This window comes from Neopsephotus bourkii, unplaced genomic scaffold (assembly GCF_033783945.1).
Source record: "Neopsephotus bourkii isolate Nb327-2 ecotype Australia unplaced genomic scaffold, CSIRO-AGI_Nbou_v1 NB_923, whole genome shotgun sequence".
NCBI lineage: Eukaryota > Metazoa > Chordata > Aves > Psittaciformes > Psittacidae > Neopsephotus > Neopsephotus bourkii.
The window spans coordinates 3,873,200-3,895,322 of record NW_026901417.1 but is presented as its reverse complement, the minus strand read 5'-3'; the positions used below and the strand labels follow the sequence as shown (position 1 = coordinate 3,895,322).

At 40.1% G+C, this 22,123-nt stretch overlaps 1 protein-coding gene and 1 non-coding gene across 10 annotated transcripts in view; both read left to right on the top strand.

Moving 5' to 3' along the window:
• Positions 1–339: 339 nt before the first annotated feature.
• Positions 340–22,123, top strand: part of IARS1 (isoleucyl-tRNA synthetase 1) — a 107,935-nt gene continuing 86,151 nt past the window's right edge. For 5 of the 9 annotated variants that reach the window (XM_061357881.1, XM_061357880.1, XM_061357883.1 and 2 more), the window contains exons 1-7: positions 340–475; positions 2,901–2,991; positions 5,249–5,368; positions 5,879–6,035; positions 6,542–6,661; positions 9,421–9,503; positions 20,069–20,186. In XM_061357881.1, the coding sequence (XP_061213865.1) occupies positions 5,250–5,368; positions 5,879–6,035; positions 6,542–6,661; positions 9,421–9,503; positions 20,069–20,186 (597 nt within the window). In that variant the 5' untranslated portion in view covers positions 340–475; positions 2,901–2,991; position 5,249. Of the gene's footprint in view, positions 476–1,038; positions 1,323–2,900; positions 2,992–5,248; positions 5,369–5,724; positions 5,797–5,878; positions 6,036–6,541; positions 6,662–9,420; positions 9,504–20,068; positions 20,187–22,123 lie in introns of those variants that run through there. The other 4 variants (XM_061357879.1, XM_061357877.1, XM_061357884.1 and 1 more) reach the window with 4 other exon arrangements.
• Positions 3,553–3,687, top strand: LOC133214725 (small nucleolar RNA SNORA84). Its single transcript, XR_009726212.1, has one exon. It is a non-coding gene; the product is annotated as a small nucleolar RNA SNORA84 (small nucleolar RNA).

Genomic DNA, 22,123 nt, shown 5'->3' with positions numbered 1-22,123 from the left:
TGCGGCTCTGCAGGCCGCGGTTCCCGTCCTCAGCCGGTGGCCGCCGCAGCGCCGTGCTTCTCGCGCACAGACGTAGCGGTGTCAATCACCAGAAGTTTTAAGCAGCCATGTCACGGTGTGACAGACACGCAGGCCGCTAACACCGAAGCACATCTCGTCCTCCGCCTCATACAGCCCGAGCCCGCCCACCGCCCGCCACGGCGCCCCGGCCCGCATCGCAGCAGGCCCCGCCCCTGGCCTGTTCTGGCCAATCAGAAAGCGCAGGATTGGGAGGGCGGAAAGAGTTTCCCGTCTCTGCCCCATGCTGTCATAACTTAGCGTTCCCAGAACGTCTGCGTGCCCAATGGAAGGCCGCCTTATTGCAGGCGAAGTGTTCAATGCGCTGATTGGCCGACGCAGCCGGGTGTGCCCACCGGTGCTTCCGGTCATGCTTTCCCGGGCGCGGTTGCATCATTGCTGGACAGGTTGTATTGAGGTGAGCGGTGGTGGTTGGACCGGCTTCGGTTCGGTCCTTGGGACTGCTCTCCTGAGCCTCCCGCACCTTCTTTCTGTCTCTCGCCGGTCAAGGGGGTGCTAGTGAGGCTGGGGGTCCGCTCACAGTTTTGAGGCCGGGGCGGCGTCGGCTACCGGGGGCGCTGCGGAGTTTTCGGAAACGTTTCGTGCTGGCGCCGGTGCCGGGAGGCACCTTTTAGAATGTCACAGAAAACTGGTGGTTCTTAGGTAGTGTGCCGGTCCTGCTGGCTGCATGGTCTGTGCAGATGGGTTGGGCTCTGGGTATGCTGCTGGTCCGCTCCCGCTCGGTGCAGCTGATGCCTCTCTTCTCGCCCCCCGGAGTCCGGCGAGGGGAAGCGGTCGGGCTGCCTGTCCCCTCCTGGGTTCCGGCGTTAGTGTCTCTTCAGGTGTTCCAGAATGTGTGTTGTACGTGTAACGTTATGTTTGCATATAATGTATTTTACTTCTCTGGATGTTCAGATTCCCCACCCCGGAGTTTAGTGATTACTTAAAATAGTTACTTAATAAAAGTTAACCAGCTGCCTCATTGCAGACTTCAATACCAGTCGAGGTTTAATTTCATTAATTGTTTGAACAAAGAATTTAAAATTCCTTGTAAGGTGTAATATGTCTTAAGCATTCGACTTCAGCATCCTAATAATAGAGGGGAAGTTTCCGAGGAAGGCACACTTTCGATTAGTGTAGCTGTGATGGGTGTGATACTCTCTCTTCAGCAAATGTTGCTCCCCCACCTCGGGAGTCTTCTGGGAGCTGGAGAAAGTGCAGATGTTTTCAGCTTGTTGGTGACATGCTTAGGAAGCAGCTGTCAGGTAAGGCAGGGTTCAGCTGACACATAGCAGCAGCCCCGAGTCAAATAACACTAGTTTCTGTCTTATTTTAAATACATAGTTCAAAGTTATTTCAAAATAACCTAGTTTTTGTTTTGGTTTTTTTTTTTTTTTTTGACAGTGATGAATTTTACACTTTTAATCAAGGCAGTATGAAGACAAAAGGAAGAATTGCTTAAGATATTATAAGACAGTAAAGTTGAGTTCTTGTGTAGTATGAAATATATTTGGGTCTGAACATAGTATTTATGAATCTACTCACTAAGTTTTTAATCAGTGTTTCAGCATAAAAAGAAACCTTCTGTACTGGGAGACAGATGGGCTATGGTCCATCTTTGATGGTATTTCATCTTATGTGATACTTTGAGATGGATTAATCTTGATACACATTCCCTAACCTGTCCTCAGGCTCATCTTGAGTAGAATTAATTTACCTGTTTAGAAATTTAAAGGTATCATTTTATAGTTTCCCAGTTTAGTTTTCTAATTTGCTCACTTTGGTGTGTATTGTAAGAAAAATATGTAATTCCTCAGTTTTGCGACCCATCAAATAGAACAGTGGAATAATCAAGCCATTATCAGTCTGCTATGAATAGGGTGTGAATAGAAATCTTCAGTGTTACCATCAACCCTCAAACTTCTGTGAAGAAAACCATGGTTCTTTCCTGAAGTAATTACACGTACAAATTGCAGTACTGGGGAGACTGGCCATGAGGGTGGCAGCTTTGTATCCTTCTGGTGGTTTATATAAAGTTATGGTTAGAGTAGGATGAGATGCCTCAGTTGAAGAGGTTTTAAAGCTAGGTGTGCATGATTGATTTGTTTTTTTCCTTACCCATTCTCAGGCCTTCGATTAGTGTTGGAGTTTTATTCTGTATAAGGCATAGATAAGGCATTAGTCCAAGGTTTTCAGAAGCAAACCTTTGTTTGCTTAGTGTTCTGTTCCCATCTGTTATTCCTTATACTTTAAACTTGGCTGTTTCCATCAGTTCTAGAAAATGGATGTTTCTGATTATCAGATGTACAGTTTACAAGATTGTTACCCCAGAAATTGCCTTTTCTCAAAGCTCAGTACCTGAAAAGGCAGAATGGGGAGTCTGATTTCTGTGTGCATGTAAAACAGCATGTTGTGTAACTCTGGGGAGGGCATCTGTAGGTGGAGAAAGAAGTCTTCTCATTTCTGAAGGGAAGTTTGCGCTTAGGTCTCTTGCATCAAGTAGTTTGTGCAAGAAGGTGCCTGGAACAAGGATTAGAGACTGACCATAAACCCCTTGAAATTAGGAGATTTTTTTGTACACTTTTAGTTCATTCTTATTCTCTCACTTTTCTGTTTTTCAGTTGACAAAATTAGCAATATCTTCAAATCCACTTCGTTTTAACCAGCCGTCTGTATGTGATGTGTGTTAAATCCAACGAATTCCTAAAATACTGGTTCACTTCATTCATTGTGACATCCTAATTGGTTAAAAAATGTACTGATTAAAAAAATCTTACTATTGAAAATAAAACAGACATCTGAGTTTTCTGATTTTAATGCTTGTTAATTTTTTTTTCTTCTAGATAGGAAGCCCAGCCTAAGTTTGAGACTGCTGTAGTACAATCTACAGAATTTGACACCTTTCCTATTGAATGTTGTTATCTTTTAGAAAACGTGAGTGTACTTAAAAAAGTTCCCCAGTGGTGTATTGTTTCAAACTTTAATATTTCTTGTCAGCAGAAAATGAATAGAGAAGCAGGAAGACAAACCCCACTTGTGTTTACTAATGTGTGTCCCAAAGCGCTGTTTTATTAGATGCTTTTGTATAATGATTTCTGTACCATCACTTGTGATATTTTCACTTGGTCTGCGTTCTAAGTAATGAGTTGGCCTTGATTTTTTTATTTTTTTTTAAAGTACCTAGATTGCTTGTAGATAGTAATGAACTATTTTTCTGTAGATATGTGAAGTTATTCATACCTCTGTCTATAAACTGATGGTGCTCTTCTTGTACACAAAATTCTTTGCCTTTTTGCTCAGCTGAGGTTCAGCCTTAGACAGATTTTAGAAATGGTTTGTGTTTTAGGTCAATCCGTTTCAAATTCTGTTTTGTAACTTGAAAAAATTGACCTGTAATGACTGTTACATATTAATTCTCGTCAGCAATTTTTTTTATTTCCCTAATTCTGACATAATAAACTTATGTAATATTGATCAGATGGTGTATGAATTTGTGCCCTGTGGTTACTGGACACTGGTTGGTGCGTACAGTGCTTCAGTTGGTAGGAATGGGCCGAAAGTGATGCTGTGATTTACGCATGGAGCCTGTGATATGTGAGCAGCTTCCATAGCCTGGTCACAGTTACAGACCAAACCTGAAACCTGCATCTAATTTATTAGATTATAGGGACTTGACAGCTGGGCCAGTTGCCAAAACTTTTGCAGTTACCATTAGACTGCAAAGACTGAGCTTGATAGAAGTAAAATATGCAGATCTTCAATCCTCAAGTAGGAAATACTGTTTAAGGCTGTTTCCTTGTAGGAAATAATGTTTAAGGCTGATTTCTGTATTATCTCCATTGTCTCTGTGATCTTGTGGCTGTGATCAAATTATTGACAAATGGCATGGCCTCATTAGTGTTTTGAGATATGAAGAAAACTTTTGTAGTGAAGGAAAAGTTGTGTATGCTGTAAGTTCCTCTCCAGCTGTGGTGTCATGTGTGTACTAGGTTGTCCATTTCTGAATGAATTTCTTGTCTTATTTGATAATTTGGGTTTATTAGCAGGGACAATTACCTGTCATACAAAGAGTATGAATGGTGGGATTTGTCTGTTGGTTTCATTTTGGGGCACACTTCATAAGTGTTCAAGCATTGAGGTAATGATTTCTCTGGTGTTTTGGTTTTCATTTAAGTACATGTTTTGGAACTTTAGCACTACCAAGTAGCCTGTCAACTGTAACTTGTATTGTCTTCATCCATTTGCATTTGTTGATGCTTATGGTTACTATTTGAGAAAACTGAGTAAATCAGAAGACTCTGTCCATGTGCCATTAGTTGTAATTCTGTAATGAAACAAAAACTTAAGGCTGTTTTACTGCTCAGCTCATTTTGATGTAAGTGCCAAGGGGCAGCAGCAGTAAAGTTAGCAGTGGGCATGCCTGTTTCTTCTCTGCTCTCATCTATTACAACCTCCTTAACCAGTTTTCTTCTGTTATGGAACTCTGTCTTAAATATCTTTATTCCCAAAAGGTTTTGTATAGTGTTTCCTGTAGCATTTTCTTGAAATGTAACCCCTTTGAATCTTTTAGCATGTCTGGAATACGAGGCAGCTCTATTGTGTGTTTCTAATGATGTTGAGAATTCTCTTCCTTATGTTGCTTATACATAATTTTGCTTGTAGTGATTTTCGTTGACTTACCCAGAACTGAGGAATGGCTTTAGGCTCTAGTGGCCAAAATCCATCAAATAAAAAAAGACCTTCAGGAAATGGCCAGCAAGAAGTTTAGTTCTGATGTACTTGCAAAACTGAAGAAAACACCCAGAAGAGACCAGAAAGAGATTAGGAGTTTTGCCAGTTTTCTGGAAGTTAGAACTTTTCAAGACTCAGATCTGAGGCATTTGAGCTTTTTCCTCTTCTGTTTGCATTCTTCTCATGTGTTTATCTGTCATGGCAATGCATTTCAACTGTGTTATCTGAAGTCTAGCTGGTTTTAGGAGCATCTGAGAATGTTGGCTTGGATAAATGGAAGGAACAAAAAAAGAAGTATAATAAAAAATGTCTGTATTGGATCAAACGCTTTGGTGGGGGGGGGGAAATGGGATGTGGTTTGGTGATATGGGTTTGGAAGACAATAAATGGTGTTTGTCATTTTTTCTCACTTGTGTTCAATATGTATTTTCTTTTCGCTGCTTGGTTGTTACTGGGAAAGAATGGTTCAACAAGTTCCAGAAAACATAAACTTTCCAAAAGAGGAAGAGAAGATATTGGAACTATGGAAAAATCTGAACTGTTTCCAGGAATGCCTAAAGCAATCAAAGAACAGGCCTAGGTAAGAAACTGTTAGAAGCTGTCACAGCTGTGTGTGACAGTGCAAGGTTGGCTTAGCTGTAATTACTTTATTGCCTCATTTCTGTTAACAACAGCTGCTCCCTTTGCAGATAGCCTTGGCTAATGCTGCTGTCGCTGTGTCAGTTACCATTTGTGTTTCGCTTTGTGAAGCATCAGCAGTTTTCAGGCAGTAGTAATAAAACTAATTTGCTATTTGGTGGGGTTATAAGAGAAATCTGCAAGGGCAACTCTTTCCTGTATCTGTTGGTTGTGGAGCAGCACACTGGTATTTTCAGTAGTAATCTTGGTGGAACTGGCAATCAGAAGGAACTCAATGAATTGAAGTGTTCTCTTTAGTCCCACAGCCAATGTAGTACCTCTGCTGACTGATAATAGAAGAGGAAGAAATTGATGTTGTCCTATTAAGATGTAAGAAGCATAAGCATACAGGTATCCTGTTTGAAGATTTGATGCTTGTTTTTTTAATTCAGAATGTTGTCTTGTGCTGTAGATTTAACTTCTATGATGGGCCTCCGTTTGCTACTGGACTTCCACACTATGGCCATATTCTTGCAGGAACCATTAAAGACATAGTGACCAGATTTGCTCATCAGAGTGGTTTTCATGTTGACAGAAGATTTGGCTGGGATTGCCATGGCTTACCTGTGGTATGTGTAGCAAATCTGTCTGCAGATATTTCCACTGGTTCCTATTTGCATGCTGTTACCTTCTTACCGATCACATTTCTGTTGCTTTTGTGCCTGGCTTTTTTACTAAAACAAAACAACAACAACAAAAAACAACAACAACAACAAAAAAGGAAGTTCTTTGTCCACTGTGTTGCCCTGGCTTTTGCCTGTGTGGTAATGTCTACTCGTGTGTGCTTCCCATGAGTCACCTGCCCTTCTTCAGGCACTGTTAATTCCTATAAACATTTGTTTTATTTGGTATGTGTATAATTTTTCTGAAGATAGGAGAAAAACAATCACACCAGGGTTACCCTTTGAAATATATGCTTAGGTCAGATGCAATACTCATGAAATCTCAAAAGGATAAAGGAGGCCTTTTAGCCTCATTAGAAAACACAAAGCATGAATAAACTATCCAAGGAAATCCTGAAAGCTTTTGATGACAGCATGCTTTTTTTTTGTCTGGTTGTTTTCAATGCTTCCAGGAATACGAGATTGATAAGACCTTAGGCATTAAAGGGCCAGAGGATGTGGCAAAGATGGGGATTGAAGAATACAACAACCAGTGCAGAGGAATTGTGATGAGATACTCAAAGGAATGGGAGGTAAGTGAAGACTTGTTGTATATTCTGCTGTATGCTTCTAATTGTGTGTATGCAGAAGATTTTCAGCTGGGGCGAGCTTCATTCTTCTGTCTGTTTGATTACTTGCATAAATCTCATGCTTCAGCTTCTCTGTTTCTCACTGGGGATCCTAAAAGGGGAACAGAAGGAACATTATGGGCTCAGAACATGGAGACTGCTGTGATGTCCAGATAAGGTTACTTTAAGGTGACCTGAAGCTCAAAATGTGTAACCAGATATATCGAGAATATAGATACCCTGAACAAGTTAGTTCTTTCTTCATGTCTTCTCTGTTTGGAAAATTGAAAGTAAGATCTGAATTTGGTTTTCAAATGAATCTCGTAAAGGAAATGCACGTTAACCTCCGGGCTTTTCTGCCTCCCTTCAGTCTTGTAATTGCTGAATTGTAGAACTGTAGCTTGTATTTCTGGAACAGCAGAAGTTCTAGCCCTCAATCTTCCAAGAAAATACTGGTCTAAATCTCATGTCCCGTAAATATAGTGAGGGAGAGCATTTCTCTGTGAAGACTCTTGAGACTGAAGAACTGTTCCAAGTAGAAGGGTTAGGTATTTTCTTGAAAGGCACAGGTTTGTTTTTTTTTTAAGACTGAATAATATTAGTCTCATACAGAGACCCTGATACTTCTTAAATTTTTCCTTAGCATCGTGGCCAGAATAAAGTACATTTAACCCAGTACTTTATTTATTATCAGCCTAATATGTCTTTGAAGTGAAAGATGAGGCTTTCTAGAGCTGAGGAGTGGCTCAGGTGCTTTCCCAGCTGTGCTGTTATATTATAGTGGCACCATGCAATAGCAAGTGCCAAAGGAAGGGTGGAAGAACAGACCATATCTTTTCAGCCTTTATGACATAAGGCCTTCCTAGGCCAAATAGGTTTGGTTTTTTTGTTTTTTTTTTTTCCCCAAAGTTTATAATCCCTAACATATATTTTTATTTTCCCTCATGAGTTTCTCTAGCTACGTTTTTAATCTAGGTATATGCATCAAGGCATTCCTACACACAGTTTGAAGAGCTCTTCTATAATACAGTTTCCAGTATATCTGTATCTTCACTATTGGTTGTGTCTTTTCCTAGCCAGGATAGCCCTAATTCTTTAGTTCTTCCTCATGCAGAAGCTGTTCTACGGCATCACAAGCCTCTGTACATTCTTTAGTCCTGCTGTATTTCTTTTGATTGAAATAGCGATTTCTTACTTCAGTATCACTTGCCTCTTGCCCTTGGATGTATTCTGAAGTTAATGGCAGTATCCAAAGAAACTGCAGCTGCCTTTTGCAGAATAGCTGTGGCTTAAATCTAAGCAAGTGGCTGGATGAAAAGCACATAATTTGTTTTTTCGAAAATACAACATTCATGTATACTCTGAAATCTTGTATTTCAGAAACATCATCAATGATTCTTTGTTGCTTTTTTAAATAGAAATATAAAGATTAATTCTGGTTCATGTGTTGTTTTCCATAGTTGTTCCTTTTAACTTGCTGTGTCTTCAGCAATTGGTATTTCTGCACTGCTGATTAGTCCAAATACTTAAGTTTTTTAGATGGTAAATAGATTTGTATTTTGGTTTGTGCGAAAACTTGTGCATGTATATGTTTTTTGGTTAATAATGAAAGTAATGAAATTTAAATATCTTGTTTGTGATTTGGCTGGTAATAAATTCAGGTATTTTGGGATAGTGTTAGGCATTCCCAACATTCTTATTGGAGGTAGTGTTTATTTTCTCTCTGGAGTGGCTAACAAATGTTTGAAGCTTATGAAAGGTTCCTTGGATGTATAAGACCTTTCAGTGTGTCAACTTCGTGGATCCTTCTACTGATCAGTCCTAGGCTTTGGATCTTAATAGTGGGATGTCAGAGTGGCTTAAAGGTCAGAATCAAAGCTGATATATTTCAGGTATTATGTGAAAATATAGAGGTGAGAGACTTCATTTGCTTTGTTTTCACTTTACTGGTTTGACACTGAGCATGGTCTGTGTCTAACAGTATTGGAACAGGTGTCTGTGGTTATTTGCAGAGCTGGGGGTTCTGATAGCTGTGACATTAGCAAGAGGATACCACTTGTCCAAGTGAATCCCATAGCTAGCTTATTACTCATAGTTTTCATACTCTGTGCCAACAGATGTGACCATAATCTGTCCTGAGTCAGGACTGACATCTGTCAGTCTTGTGGTTGTTGGCATCCCTCTAATAGTTTTGGGTAGTTGGCTTTGAATAAGTTTTGATAACTTCTTGTGACATACCAAGCATTTCTTTGTCTTCGAATTACATCATGTTTTCATATAACTGAAAGCTGATAGACTGTGTGGTCTGGATTTTGTCTGTCTCTGCAGTGAGTAGCTTTAAAAATAGAAGCAAGACCACTGTAATCAAAAGCAATTTTCAGGCACTTGAACCTCAGCTGAACCTTGAATGATCCACCATTTCTGTTTGATGAATGATGCAAATGATCCCACCATTTCTCTTCAGTAGCCTTGAACATATTTGCCTCTTGTGTGACCTTGTTTCTAAGCAGTTATGTTTGTAGTTTCATTCTTTGCTTATTTCATTCTTTGCCACTTTAAATACACTCTTTGTTAACTATTGCCAGGCTAAAATATTTCCTAGATGTGTTTCATTGGTGTGGGACAAACACTACAGTTAATCAAGCTGTTTCACAGAATGAATATTGAAAGGCATCTTGAAAGATCACAATAAATTTCCAATTTGTATGTTTGTTTCTCAACAGTTCAGTGTTACCAGATTGGGACGCTGGATTGATTTTGAAAATGACTATAAAACTCTTTATCCTGAGTTCATGGAGTCTGTGTGGTAAGTTACATACATTGCATATATGCTTTATAAATTTGAAATGTTAAGAAGGCTTCAATTATTCAATTATTATGGAACTTTGAAACATGCCAAATCCAGATAAACAGTGGAGAGAGTAATTAAGGTGTTGTGAAATCTCTTGATTTTGAAGTGACAGAATTAATTGCCGTGCTTTTTTTCTTCAAGATAGCGGGGTTCTTCACAATAAAATTCAACAGTACCGCTTCTACTGAGCCATGAAATCTTACTAATCTATGTCAACTTAAAAGCAATTCTGAAGATCTCCTAATATCTTCCTTGCTTGGTTTAGGAAATTACATTGTATTTCTGCATTCTTGATGTTCTTCACACATCTTCACACAAGCTGCAATTGCCAAACTATCCAAACTTGCTTTAGCACTAAACCTCTTCTTCAAGTCTGAATTTAGAGACTGGGAATCTGCTGTTATCTTTTTCTTGGCAGCATAGTTTGATAACTGTCTTGGGCTCCTGGTGCAGAGCTAAGTAAAGTTTGAGTATTTTGGCAATATATTCAGGGTGACTGTTGGAATTCCAGAAGACAAGACTTATAGATTAAGGCTAATCAAATTGAGCTAACACTGAAGAGATGGTGACATTCAGTCATTCGGGGGATAGAGTTACAAGCTAAATTGCAGGGGAAAGTTTAGTAGAGCATATGCTGACAAAAAGCCTTTAAAAGCAAATTATGTACATATTAAAGTATTATTAATGTACTTCAATATTAGTTTTACTAATAACCTGTGATCATATAGTTAGTTACTTACAGTTACATTAAAGGACTGACAGAACTTCTAGAAGTCTGTGAAACTGATGTAGAGGGCTGAAATGTCAGTGAGCATTGAAAAGGCAGTGAGAAGGGAGCAGATGTTTAGGTTAGCCAAAGAAACCCTGCATATCTAAGCTGACAATAAACCTTTTATAAGTTAAAAAAATCCTTAGTGGCACCTAAAATTCTGTTTAACTAGCATCTTCCAAGGATGGTTTAAAAAACATACTTGACTGGAACTAGCTGCAGGGTCTTTCTCAACAGCCCAAGCCTTTTGTGGTTGGTTGGTGTGCTTTTTCTCCCTTTGAAAGAAAATCTCCAGTCTTTCATCTGGCTTCCCGCGGTGACCTCCTCTAATGCTTGCTCTGGATACAGACTCTAAAATACAAGGTTTGGATCTGAAATCTCTGTGGCATGAGATTTTTAGGAAATATGTAGGCAGTCAACTTCTTAGTTTTTGGCTTCCTGATGCTGTTACATTTCTGTGTAATAATGTGATGAAATACATGTTTTAAAACCAGGATTTTAAAAATGTGTTTTCTGGAAAGTCATCTAAGTCTCAAAGGGTCACTTTACAGTGCTGCTGGCAGCTTGCTCTCTAGTAGAACAGGAGGTGGAACCACCGGTGTTTGCATGGAATGGCTGGAGGAGGGAAATGGGAAGGGAGCGTGGGATGCAGGTTTCAAGGCTAAGGGAGCTAATGCTTAAAGAGAGCACTGTAGCTGAATTTAGTGCTTTTGACAGGGTAATGTACAACTAAAAAAATAGATTGTTACCTAAGTAGTTCTAGTGCTCCCCCCATACAAAGACAGGCTGAGAAAATTGGGGCTGTTCAGCCTGGAGAAGAGAAGCTACGTAGAGATCTCGGAGCAGCTTTCAGTATCTGAAGGGGGCCTACAAGGATGCTGGAGAGGGAGTTAGCTACTGTAGCAATAGGACAAGGGGTGATGGGTTTAAAAGTAAATGGGAGATTCAGATTGGATACAAGGAAGAAGCTCTTTACTGTGAGGGTGGTGAGGCACTGGCACAAGTTGCCCGAAAAAGTGGTGACTGCTCCATCCCTGGCGGTGTTCAAGGCCAGGCTGGACGGAGTCTTGAATGACATGGCTTAGTGGGAGGTATCCCTGCCTGTTGGCAGGCGATTGGAAGTGGACAATCTGAGGGTCCTTTCCAACCCAAACCATACTATGATTTGATTTTTTTAATAGTTCTTTTTAAATGTATATACAAAACCTCTTTGAGATCTTTAGTGTCCAGCTAAATATGAAAGAGAAACTGCAAATTAATTTCTGCACTGACTGTAACCTGGTGACCATATTGGCCTGTCCAGTAGTTTTATCATTTAGTTTTGTTCTGCCTGTGGGAGTAGAATGCTGCACTTTTACCCAGGAAAAAGTCGTTGATGATAATAATGGTCGTGAGCATGGCAACCATGTATTTTGGTGGTTAAAATATGGTAAGGATTTGTCTTTTTTTTTAATCAGCTGAACCTATCTGTTCAGGCAGAGTTTTTTGAATTTCCCCTCCCTCCCCCGCAGCCTTTCCTGAGGCTTGCAGTTCTCGCATGATCTCAAGTGGAATTTCTGGCTTTCTTTGAAATATTTTTTCCAGTGGTGGCTGATTTTATTCAAATAGTTTAGTCTTGAAGTAGTTAGGGACTCGGAAACAAAAGATATCTATGGTTTGTGTAGATACTGTACAAGCTCAGGGTGCTACAGAGTATTCTTCATTCTTTTTTCATGCGTTACAGTAATGGGTTTCTTGGAAACAACTGCTTTGTAGGCATTGTGCTGCTATGTCTATGGTGGCTGACAGTAGAAAACATTTTCAGGCTGGTAAATTTGAACTCGGAACAAAACTTCATCCAATGATAAAATTGTGGCATCTTTAGGTAGAATTTTTTAGGAAATGCTGAAGGTAGGTGTCATTAAAAGGTGGTTCTGCAGTGGTTTCTCATATAGAGAAGACAGTCAGCTCTTCATGTCTGAAATAACTTAAATAGAACTTGTAAGTTCTCACTTTGCAGAATTCGTATATCTATCCTGCAGCCAGCTCGAATCTTAATGGAAGTATGTCCTTCACTGAAAGCGGTGCACCAAGGATGTTCTTGAGCTAGCACTGGACAAACATGCAATGTAGTAATGGTTTTATTTTTTTTTTTGTACAGCTTGTGAGAGTGAAATTGAGAGCAGTTTCTTGTGATCTTAAACTTGTTGGGCTGAAAGAAGCACATGAGCTTTGGGGAAAACCAGAACAAAACCAAAAAACCAGCTAGTGAATTCTTGTCTTACTGCTGGCTTATTGTGTAGTTCTCAGGCTGACTGTGAGTTTGCATCTCAGGAGCAATTCTCCCTGGCTGCTGAGGGAACAGCCTGAGAAGTGCTGAGAAGAGGAGGAAGGGAATAGCTTTGAGTGCAGAGTGATGACACATTTGTGGGTCTGATGAGTTTTTATTTCCTCCTTGGCACAGCTTTAGGGTTAAACAGCTTCCTATCGCCATCTAGTGTCTAAATTTAGCTATTGCACTTCGAGTGTAATTCAGTTTTAAAAACAGCGTTTTGATCTTGTGTGGGTTAATGGTGGTGACTGTAGGGTCGAGTGTTTATGGGTAAGAATCAGGGGGAAAGGCCAACAAGGCAGATACCGTGATGGGAGTCTCTCACAGACCACTCAAGCAGGATGAAGAGGCAGATGAAATATTCTGTAGTTAGCTGTGAAGTCTCACAGCCACTGCCATTGTTCTTGGGGGGTGCTTCAACTTACCAGATATCTGCTGGAAGTATGTACAGCAGGGAGGAAACAGGCTCGGAGGTTCCTGGAGTGTGTGGAAGAGAACTTTTTGGCATAGCAGATTAGGGAGCTAACTAGGGAAAGTGCCCTGCTGGACTTGTGTGTCAGCATTGAAGCACTTGTGGGTGATGTGATGGTTTGAGGCCATCTTGTGCACAACAATCACGAAATAAAGAGTTTTAAAAAATAAGGAGGGGGGGGTCAGTGGAACTGATACCTTGGACTTCCAGAAGTCAGACTTTGATCTGTTTAGGAGCCTGGTTGTTGTGGTTTAAGCGCAGCCGGTAACTCACAACCATGCAGCCACTCTCTCGATCCCCCTCCTTCCTCCCCACTGCTCCCAGAGGGATGAGGGGGAGAATCGAAAGAATGTAACTCCCACAGGTTGGGATAAGAGCAGTCCAGTAACTAAGGTATAACACAAACCACTGCTGCTACCACCAGTAATAATAATGATAAGGAAAATGACAATGAAAGAGAATAGAACTGCTCACCACCTGCTGACCGATACCCAGCCTGACCAAGCAGTGATCTAGCCCTTCCGGGTAACTGCCCCCAGTTTATGTAGTGGGTATTGATGTGCTGAGGTATGGAATACCGCTTTGGCTAGTTTGGGTCAGGTGTCCTGTCTCTGCTTCCTCCTGGCTTTCCCTCCTCCCTGGCAGAGCATGAGACACAGGAAGCCCGTGGTCAGCGTAAACATTACTGAGCAGCAACTAAAAACCATCGGTGTTATCAGCGCTGTTCCCAGGCTGAAAGTGAAAAACACAGCACTGCACCAGCTACTAAGAAGGAGAAAAAATGACTGCTGCTGCTGAACCCAGGACACTGATTGACAGAGTCCTTTGGGAGGTAGTCCTGGAAAGAAGTGGAGTCCAGGAAGGCTGGACATACTTCAAGAAGGAAATCTTAAAGGTGCAGGAGCAGGCTGTCCCCATGTGTGAAGAGGTGAACTAGTGGGGAAGATGTCCAGCCTGGCTGAACAGAGAGCTTTGGCTTGAACTCGGTGGGGGGGAGGAAAAAAAGGAGAGTTTATGACCTTTGGAAGAAGGGAGGACTGCAAGGGTATCATGAAGTTATGCAGGGAGAAAATAAGGGCCAAAGCCCAACTAGAGCTTAATCTGGCTACTATCATAAAAGACAATAACATAAAAAATGTTTCTATAACTACATTAGCAACAAAAGGGGGCCTAAGGAGAATCTCCATCCTTTCTTGAATGTGGTCTTTTCCAACGTCAGCTGTTCTAAGGTTCCATGTCTTGCTTATATGGTATGAAACCACAGGTAGTGGAAACACTCCACTAAATACCCTAAGAAGGTACTCTTGACTCCTTTTTTGGTAACACTGGATAAGCTGGGGGAGAATGAGAAGCATCCCTAGGTACAGTAGAAAATTGTTATTCTACACGTTTGATGTCGTGGCTGTGCACTAAAACTGTGCTGTTTACTGTGGAAATGCAATATGGAGCTTCCTTTGGTGATGGGGCACTTTGTTTAGTTCTGCCTTCCTTCCAGTGGACCCATCTCATTTGTTCCAGTTTCAGTTTTCCCTTTAGGATTGTCAAGAGGGGACCTTCTTTTCTTTCCTTATTAGGTGTGGCCTTTGGCCTTGCCGCCCTGCCCTATCTTCTGCATTAGCATCAGGCTTGGGGTGCCACTGCACCCCTTCTAAGCTGCAGCTGAAAAGGTTGTAGACAACATTTGCCTTGGGTTGCCTGACTCCTTACATGTTGCTTTATTTTCATTTGGCATGATGATTGGTGTTGGGTTTTTTTTTTCCCCGTACTTTGTATTCTCCGGATGAGCTCTGCCACTCATTTCTGTGCCCAGCTGCCTCAGCCCTTCTCAGTGAGTAGGTGAATGGGGAGTCTCCTTTGAGAGGATGACTGGCAAAAAAATAAAAGATCAAAACAGCTGGATTGTTACATTTTATTTTGTTTTTTGTGTGTAAGCAGTAAAAATTGTTTTCTGATTCAGTTCCCCCCCCCGCATGTGTAGTTTGTCTAGCATTTAACCAGAATGATTTCAGAACAATAGATATGAAGTCCTAATAGGAATTACTGTTGCAATTTTTGTATTTTATGATGCTCTCATTATTTAGAGAGATTCAAAAGAGTGCTGTTTTGACCATTTTTTCTACTAGCTAGCTCCGATTTTTTTCATACTTGTATGTTTTTTTGTGCATTCAGTGCTCTAGTCCGCTTCTTACCTTCTTACCATTCCAATCCTTGTTGTTTTACCTCCTTGCCTGTATTTTGAAGAAAGGCACACTGAACTCCTACTTAGTTGGATGATCTTTGGGCTAAGTCTACCATCAAGTTTAGATATTTGTGTTTTCTGCTATACAGGTATTTTACACTTTGGGATTGATCCAGAATCATTCTACACACTGATCCAAAGGTTTCAGCTTGGAGGGTAGCTCTGGGAGAGAATGATCTCTTTATTCTGGGATCTTCAAGTTTTCACTGGTAGTTGAACATAAGACTTGACAACTTTTGTACTCAGGATTCCTAGGCTCCAGAACAATTGGTCTTCCTGTCTGTCTTAAGGTGTCTTTCAGAAATGCTGTTCTAAAGACAGGTTGTTGGTGTTTGTTATTGGACTTAATGTTCCTCTTAGGTTTATGCTTTTTTGACTCATGTTCAGTGTTGAGTCTTTCTGTTTTTCATCCCCATGCACCTGTTTTTCATTGTTGTTTTCTTTTTGATTTCATCTTTTTTTTCAAGTGTTGCTCATGAATCACAGGAGAGCCTATTCCTTAATGTCTGCTGCTTACGGTGCTGTTTGGAAGCATTCTGCTTGCTGGACTGATAGAATTTCTTTCACAGAAATCATCATTTATCTTGACATGAACTGATGCTAGGTCACACAGCAGTGATTTTTGTACATTTATCTATACTACCATAGACATGTTGAAATAATGCACTTCTAGATCCTGCTGTTGTAATGATTTGCCCACTTTGCTTTTAGTCTTTGTCAGTAACTGAGTTTACAATTCCTTTGTGGTGTGTTGGGGGTTTTGTTTGTTTGTTTTGGTTTTAGTTTTAAACGGAAAAAAAGCGCTTGATGTGAGTTTGAAAATAACTTCTCAATGGTAGTAATAAGTACTTTGATTTTCTGGAAAGCCAGGAGCTTTCAAACCCCTAGCAAATCTTCTGTCTTTGCACACAGAATCATTTGAAATCACTTGGTACCCAAAAAGAATGCATTAAGAATTTGAGAAGCTCTGAGGTGAAGTCCTTCTCTTCAACGTGAAGTCTCAGTGTATGTGTTTGAAGAGGACAGCTTGCTTTTGCATCTGGTGGAGGATGCTGGGAAATGTTTGGTTTTGTGTGGGAATCTAAGGGTGTTTTGAATATTGCATTGACTGATCAGTATCTTTTGGAATCGGAAGCTTCTGTTGTAAGAGTTACATCCATGCGGTGTTTGCATGGTGTGTATGTGACTTGGATCAATGAATATTGTAGCAAAGTTCTAATTTCTTTAAAGTTATGCATATAGTAAGAGTAACTCACATCCCCACATGACACTTTAGAAATAACAAACTTCAGTGTGTGTTACTCTTTTTAGAAGTTAAAGGTGCCATCCATCTTTAGGGACCAGGTTTTCTGTTAATAAGTGGCTTGAATATGCATCTTGAGTTCAGTTTCCTTAATGGCATTTTTGTTCAGTAAAGGAATATGTAAGTCCTGCTCCCACAGCCAAAAGGATGCAACTATATTTATTTACATTTGAGGAGAAATCTAGCAGAAGTAGAGGAATAGGTTTTGATTTCTGACCTGTGAGAGAAAATGTTTTCTGTTTGTCAGTAGGAGGGAGCCGTGTGTTTTCCTTAGCTAATTTTTTTTCAGCAAGAACTGCAGTTTCATATTTGACTTACAAACCTAGACCCTCTTTCTTGCGAATAATCAGCATTTTGCAAACATAAGGGTTAGAACATGTTTTGATGGGTTATTGTCTAAAATACCAAGTCTCAAACTTTTAAGCGAAACCTGAAATCCTCCTTTGTATAAGTGACTGACTGTTAGAACTACATCCACTTTTAGGAGTTGCTTTGTTTTAGGTGGGCAGGAAGGTTTTATGGATGCTAGGAGGAAGCTGGTCGGGAGTCATCTCCTATGTTCTGCTTCTGATGGTCACACAACAACTGTTTCTTTTTTTTGTTAAGGAAACCAATTTGGTGTTTCTTGAGAGAACAGGTTTTTGCAGTGACAGTGAGGGCTGTTGCATCACGCAGTAATATTGATTCATTCGTAATTCTACTTATTATGTTGGAATGGCTGTTTGAGGGTAGGGTATAAACTACAAATGAGTGAGCTCTGAAGAGTGACGTGGTTCTTGAGCCCATCTCTGTTCAGCGGTGGAACAATGGGGAGCACTTGATTTGCAACAGGGCAGAATTGCCACAAGAGGGAGATGCTGGCTTGAATTTTTTACTTGGCAGTTCCATGTAGTGTTCCCCTTTCCTGAGTTCAGAGTTTTCAGAGTTTACAGTTATATTTACAGGTGAATTAAATAGTCAGTGTTTCTCCAAGTACTTTTCTTCTGTGCTGTTTGTAGGCAGTGTTCTTCAGAAAGTAGAGATGTGGTGTATGTTGTCATGGACTCCATGCAGGTACAGAATCGTTTAACAAAGTCACTTGATTATATACTTTAAGCTTACAAGGGTGTTATGACAAATAACCAGTAAAAACCAGCTGGACAAATATTCCTCTACAGGTTACTCCATCACCACTTTTCGTAACCATTTCCTTATTATTGTTTCTAGCTGATATGTGCTTTAGATGTAGCAAGCTATGTTATTGCTTAAGCAACCGTCCCTCTTACAGACTATGTTTCTTTTTACGACTACATAGCAGTTAAGCACAAGATACCTTCTGCTCCCAGAGCTTCCTGTTTGAAACAGTCTATGAGGAACAAACATTATTTTTCTCCTTGGTCTGCTTATGCCAGCGCTTTGTGGCTAGTCTCGCATATGCAGCTGCATTGTGTTCTTAAAATGGTCCTCAACATAAAGTGGAGCTTTTTTCCTATAGATAGTTTAGTTAGCTGGTTTTGGTAGGCAAATAGAACACCTTCAGTGTAAGTGCTGTCACTTGTCACAGTCTGCATTAGTTATGCTCTGAGATGGTAAGCATGCATTTAAATCTTTAACTTGCACAAAAACTTCTGCAACTAGCCAGCTCCAGTGTATATGCTGAAAGCTGATGAAACTATATTCACAAATGTATTTCTATTTTTTTTAATAAAAGGCTGATTTGTATTTATGCCAGTTTAAGTTGATAAGAGTCTGTTGTAAAACAGACGCACTCACTGTTATGTTTCAAATATGGGTTAGAGATTGGGCAGCCGTAACTTGCCTGTGGGCGACATTTATTACATTAAAAGTTAACTTTTGAACTGTGCGTGTAAGGTAAGACACCTTCATTGGAGTGCACAGCTCTGAAAGACTTCTGGGTTTGGTTCTTCCTGTGGCAGAACTTGATGCTGCTGAGGGTCTCTGAGGTGTTACCTATCTTAGACTTCAGATTATTTATTTTTTTCTGATGTTAATGACTGTTTGTAGGAAATTTTGGGCTTTCAGAGGCCCATGAATGAATCTGAGTGGTCTGCATGTCTTATCAATAGGAGAGCTTGTATTTTTTCCAACTGCCTGATCTGTATGGTAATAGTTATTCCAGTCAAGGTACTATGTGACTTCCATGACAGCAGGCCAGTGCATATCTTTTGATGTTCTTGTTCTGGGTTGCAGGTAGAAATCAGTGCAATAGTCTGCTTGCATTTTGTGTTGTGGGTTATGATTTCAAGCATAGAAGGCAAGATGCTGACTTAAATACAGGTCCAGATTCTCAAGCTCAGTATGACACCCTGCAGAAGGAAGTGCTGCTTGCCAGGATTGGGCTGGTTGCTTAGCAATGAGTCATTTATCTGGAAAGGGACCCAGAAAAGAAATCAGGGCGGTTTGGAAACATAGTTTGAGTAGAGGAGCTTTTAAAGTCAGCTTTGTTTAACAGTTTGGATCTGGAATATGAAATGACCAGACTCTGCAGAGAGCGAGTCTAAGTGTGCAAGTCAGTGAGACTTGATCAGCTGATATTGATGGTGTAGTAGTGTGAAATAAGGTTTGTGATCCTGTAGTAAGCTCCACAGTATTTAGATACAGAGGATCACATGAGTTTGTCCTTCACATGGATGCCTGATGAGTTGCTGTGTGAAATTTCTCTTCCAGCTTCTGTTCATCTTGAGCATTGACACAATTTGTCATATTGTAATATTATGTGCTGTCTTGACTATTTTGAGACACTGTAAGGATTCAAATATGCTACAGGCTGTATTGAAGATTTCATAAACAGAGTTAAAGCTTAATGTGAGACTGTGATTTTTGGACTGCAGCTGAGTCCAGAGTGAGATGATCTGATCAAGGAGAGCATTAATGTAAACTTTACATGGTTAGCTATGTCCTTTCGTGAAAAATGCTCTTCAGGTGGTCAGGATTTACTGAGGGTGGGTTTCCAGGTATCTAACCTGTATCTGTCTCTCTTCTGTAGCACTAGTTGCTGTAGTAAGTAGGTGCTTAAGATGATGTAATAAGTGGGCAACCATGTCGCTACATGACTCCTCTCTAAATTATGACTGATTGCAGTCTTGTTAATAGTTCAAATTTCAGGTGGTCTTTGTATTCAAGAAACTTGAGAAAGGTTAGTCAGCAATACATTTTTATGTTTCAACTAAACACTGTGCTGTGCAGTCAGTATATGGAAAACCAAGCTGGCTGAATCAGCTAAAGGTAAAAGTCAGCCAGAAACACAGTTGCAATCAATTAATCTTTTTCCTTTTGACTTGCAAATACTGTCTTCAGTTGACAATTGATTGTTTAAGAAAGGTGTTATTCAGAATGGCACTCCAGCTCAAACAGAACCCTGTTCTGCGGTTGATTTACGAAATTTGAAATGCCAACTGCTATTTCATGTTTCTTGTTTACTTCCAGGTGGGTTTTCAAGCAATTGTATGACAAAGGACTGGTGTATAGAGGTGTTAAGGTCATGCCTTTTTCAACTGCATGCAACACCCCACTGTCAAACTTTGAGTCCCACCAGAATTACAAGGTGAGTCAGTATACATGTGCATTATATGTTGCAATCAGTTTTCTCTATTGTCTTAAGTTTGGATTTGGAAAACTAGTATTTTTTGCTTGGTGGTACATAAACATTTTATTGCACTCCAAATTGATAGTAAAAAATTAGGTAAATGGGTTACTTCTAAGTATATTTTGCTGTATTTATTCGGATCACTTGATCTTAGCCTTCTTTGTCATTATTTTTGGTTACTACCTACAGATGTATAAAGTACATACTTTGTTTCATTCTGATAAATTATTCTCACTTCTTCTCTCAAGATGAGTATTGCACTGTGTTGGGTTTTTATGGTAAATACTTGGAGGAGAGCTGTAGCCATCCCTGGCTGTCCAGATCAGAAAAAATGAAGGTCCTTGACAGAGTTGAAGTCTTTTGTGAGGGGATTAATGGTAACTGTCAAAGGCTGTGTTTGGTTGTAGAGCACTAGGCTAATATCTCTTCAGAGAATCATTAATTCAGATTGAGAAATTCCAGGAAATGTTTTACCTATATCCTGCGTGGTATGCTATGTTTTAGAAGGTGTTCCTTTAAAATGAATGCCTAGATACAGTAAGTGAAGCTTCTCATTTGAACCAAATTGATGTTTGCATATGTGAGGGCAGAACTTGGGTCCCAGTTTTCCAAATTTCATGTTAAGTTTGTGGACAGAGGTTTTGTTTCCAGTCTCCACCCAGGTCTCTCTATTTACTTAGGTTGTTACCGTGGAGAGCTAGCACGAATTGTACATCTGGTCATTTTCACATCTTGCCTAAGAAAGGCCAGTTTGGCCAAAAATAGCATTTAGGAAAGAAATTTCAATAGACTTCTAGTACAGTGCAGTCCACAGATACTGTAGCCTTGCATATTGCTGAGAGGTTCTTAGACCATACTGAAGAATAAAGGTTTTGTGATTTAAGAAAGCGTGACCTGCAATGATACCTCGATGTTTATGAGTAACAACTGCAGTAATTACTTTGCTTGTACTTACTGACACTTCATACAGGCTCAGATTCATCAGCTTTCTTTAGCACAAAAACTATTCTGGGTTGGTATTTTTTTTTGTGTGTGTGTGTATGCCCTTTTTCTATAAAGACTTAATGAAATATTTAGATGCCATTTCTTACTTTAAAACCAGTAGTGTGTCCGCGGGGGGAGGGTGTACTGCTCTGTCACTTCATGCAAAGAGTATCTTCTTTGTCTGCCAGAGGTGGTATTTTGAAGACTGAAATGTTATGGGTCCATAAGCTGACATGATTTATTCTTGGCGAAACCAGTCATTTCTGGGTGTAAGGCAGCTGTTACCTTTCTCACGGTGGAAAGCAGGCTTTGGCTTCTGTTTATCCATCCTGTGAGTAGCAGGACAAAAATAATGAGAAATAAACAACATGAGAAGCAAGTTGGGAAGCTGAGTTAGGCATCCAGTGTACACTTGAGTCAACTATGTCAATAGCTTGTATTAGATTCAACTGAAGAAGTGCTTTAAATGAAAGCAGGTATACTTTTGTGAACAGATTGAAACATTATACAATGCTATTTATTTGGCAGCCTGGATGTTACCTTGTTATGGCTTGCCAGTTATTTGTATCTACATGGTCAACTTAGTGCTTCAGAAAAATGAAGTGAATAGCTTACAGTGTCATTTAACTATTGGTAGAGACAGAATTGTAGTGATAGCTCCATCTTTACTTGGTATTGAGGGTGATTTGAGAGTTATGTAAGGTTTATGTTTTACTGTTGACTGCACCAGATGTTCACAGAAAATTCCCTCTGGAGCAGTCCTTAGCTCAGACATAAATAGCTGCCTGTCTCATGATGCTGTTAACTGTTCCATGGGAAACTAGAGAGCCTTGCTGTAGTCATAATGAGGGGATAAGACCTATTTGTGGTTTTAGGATCTTTGTAGCTGGCACCAGTTTTTGTCTTGGCAT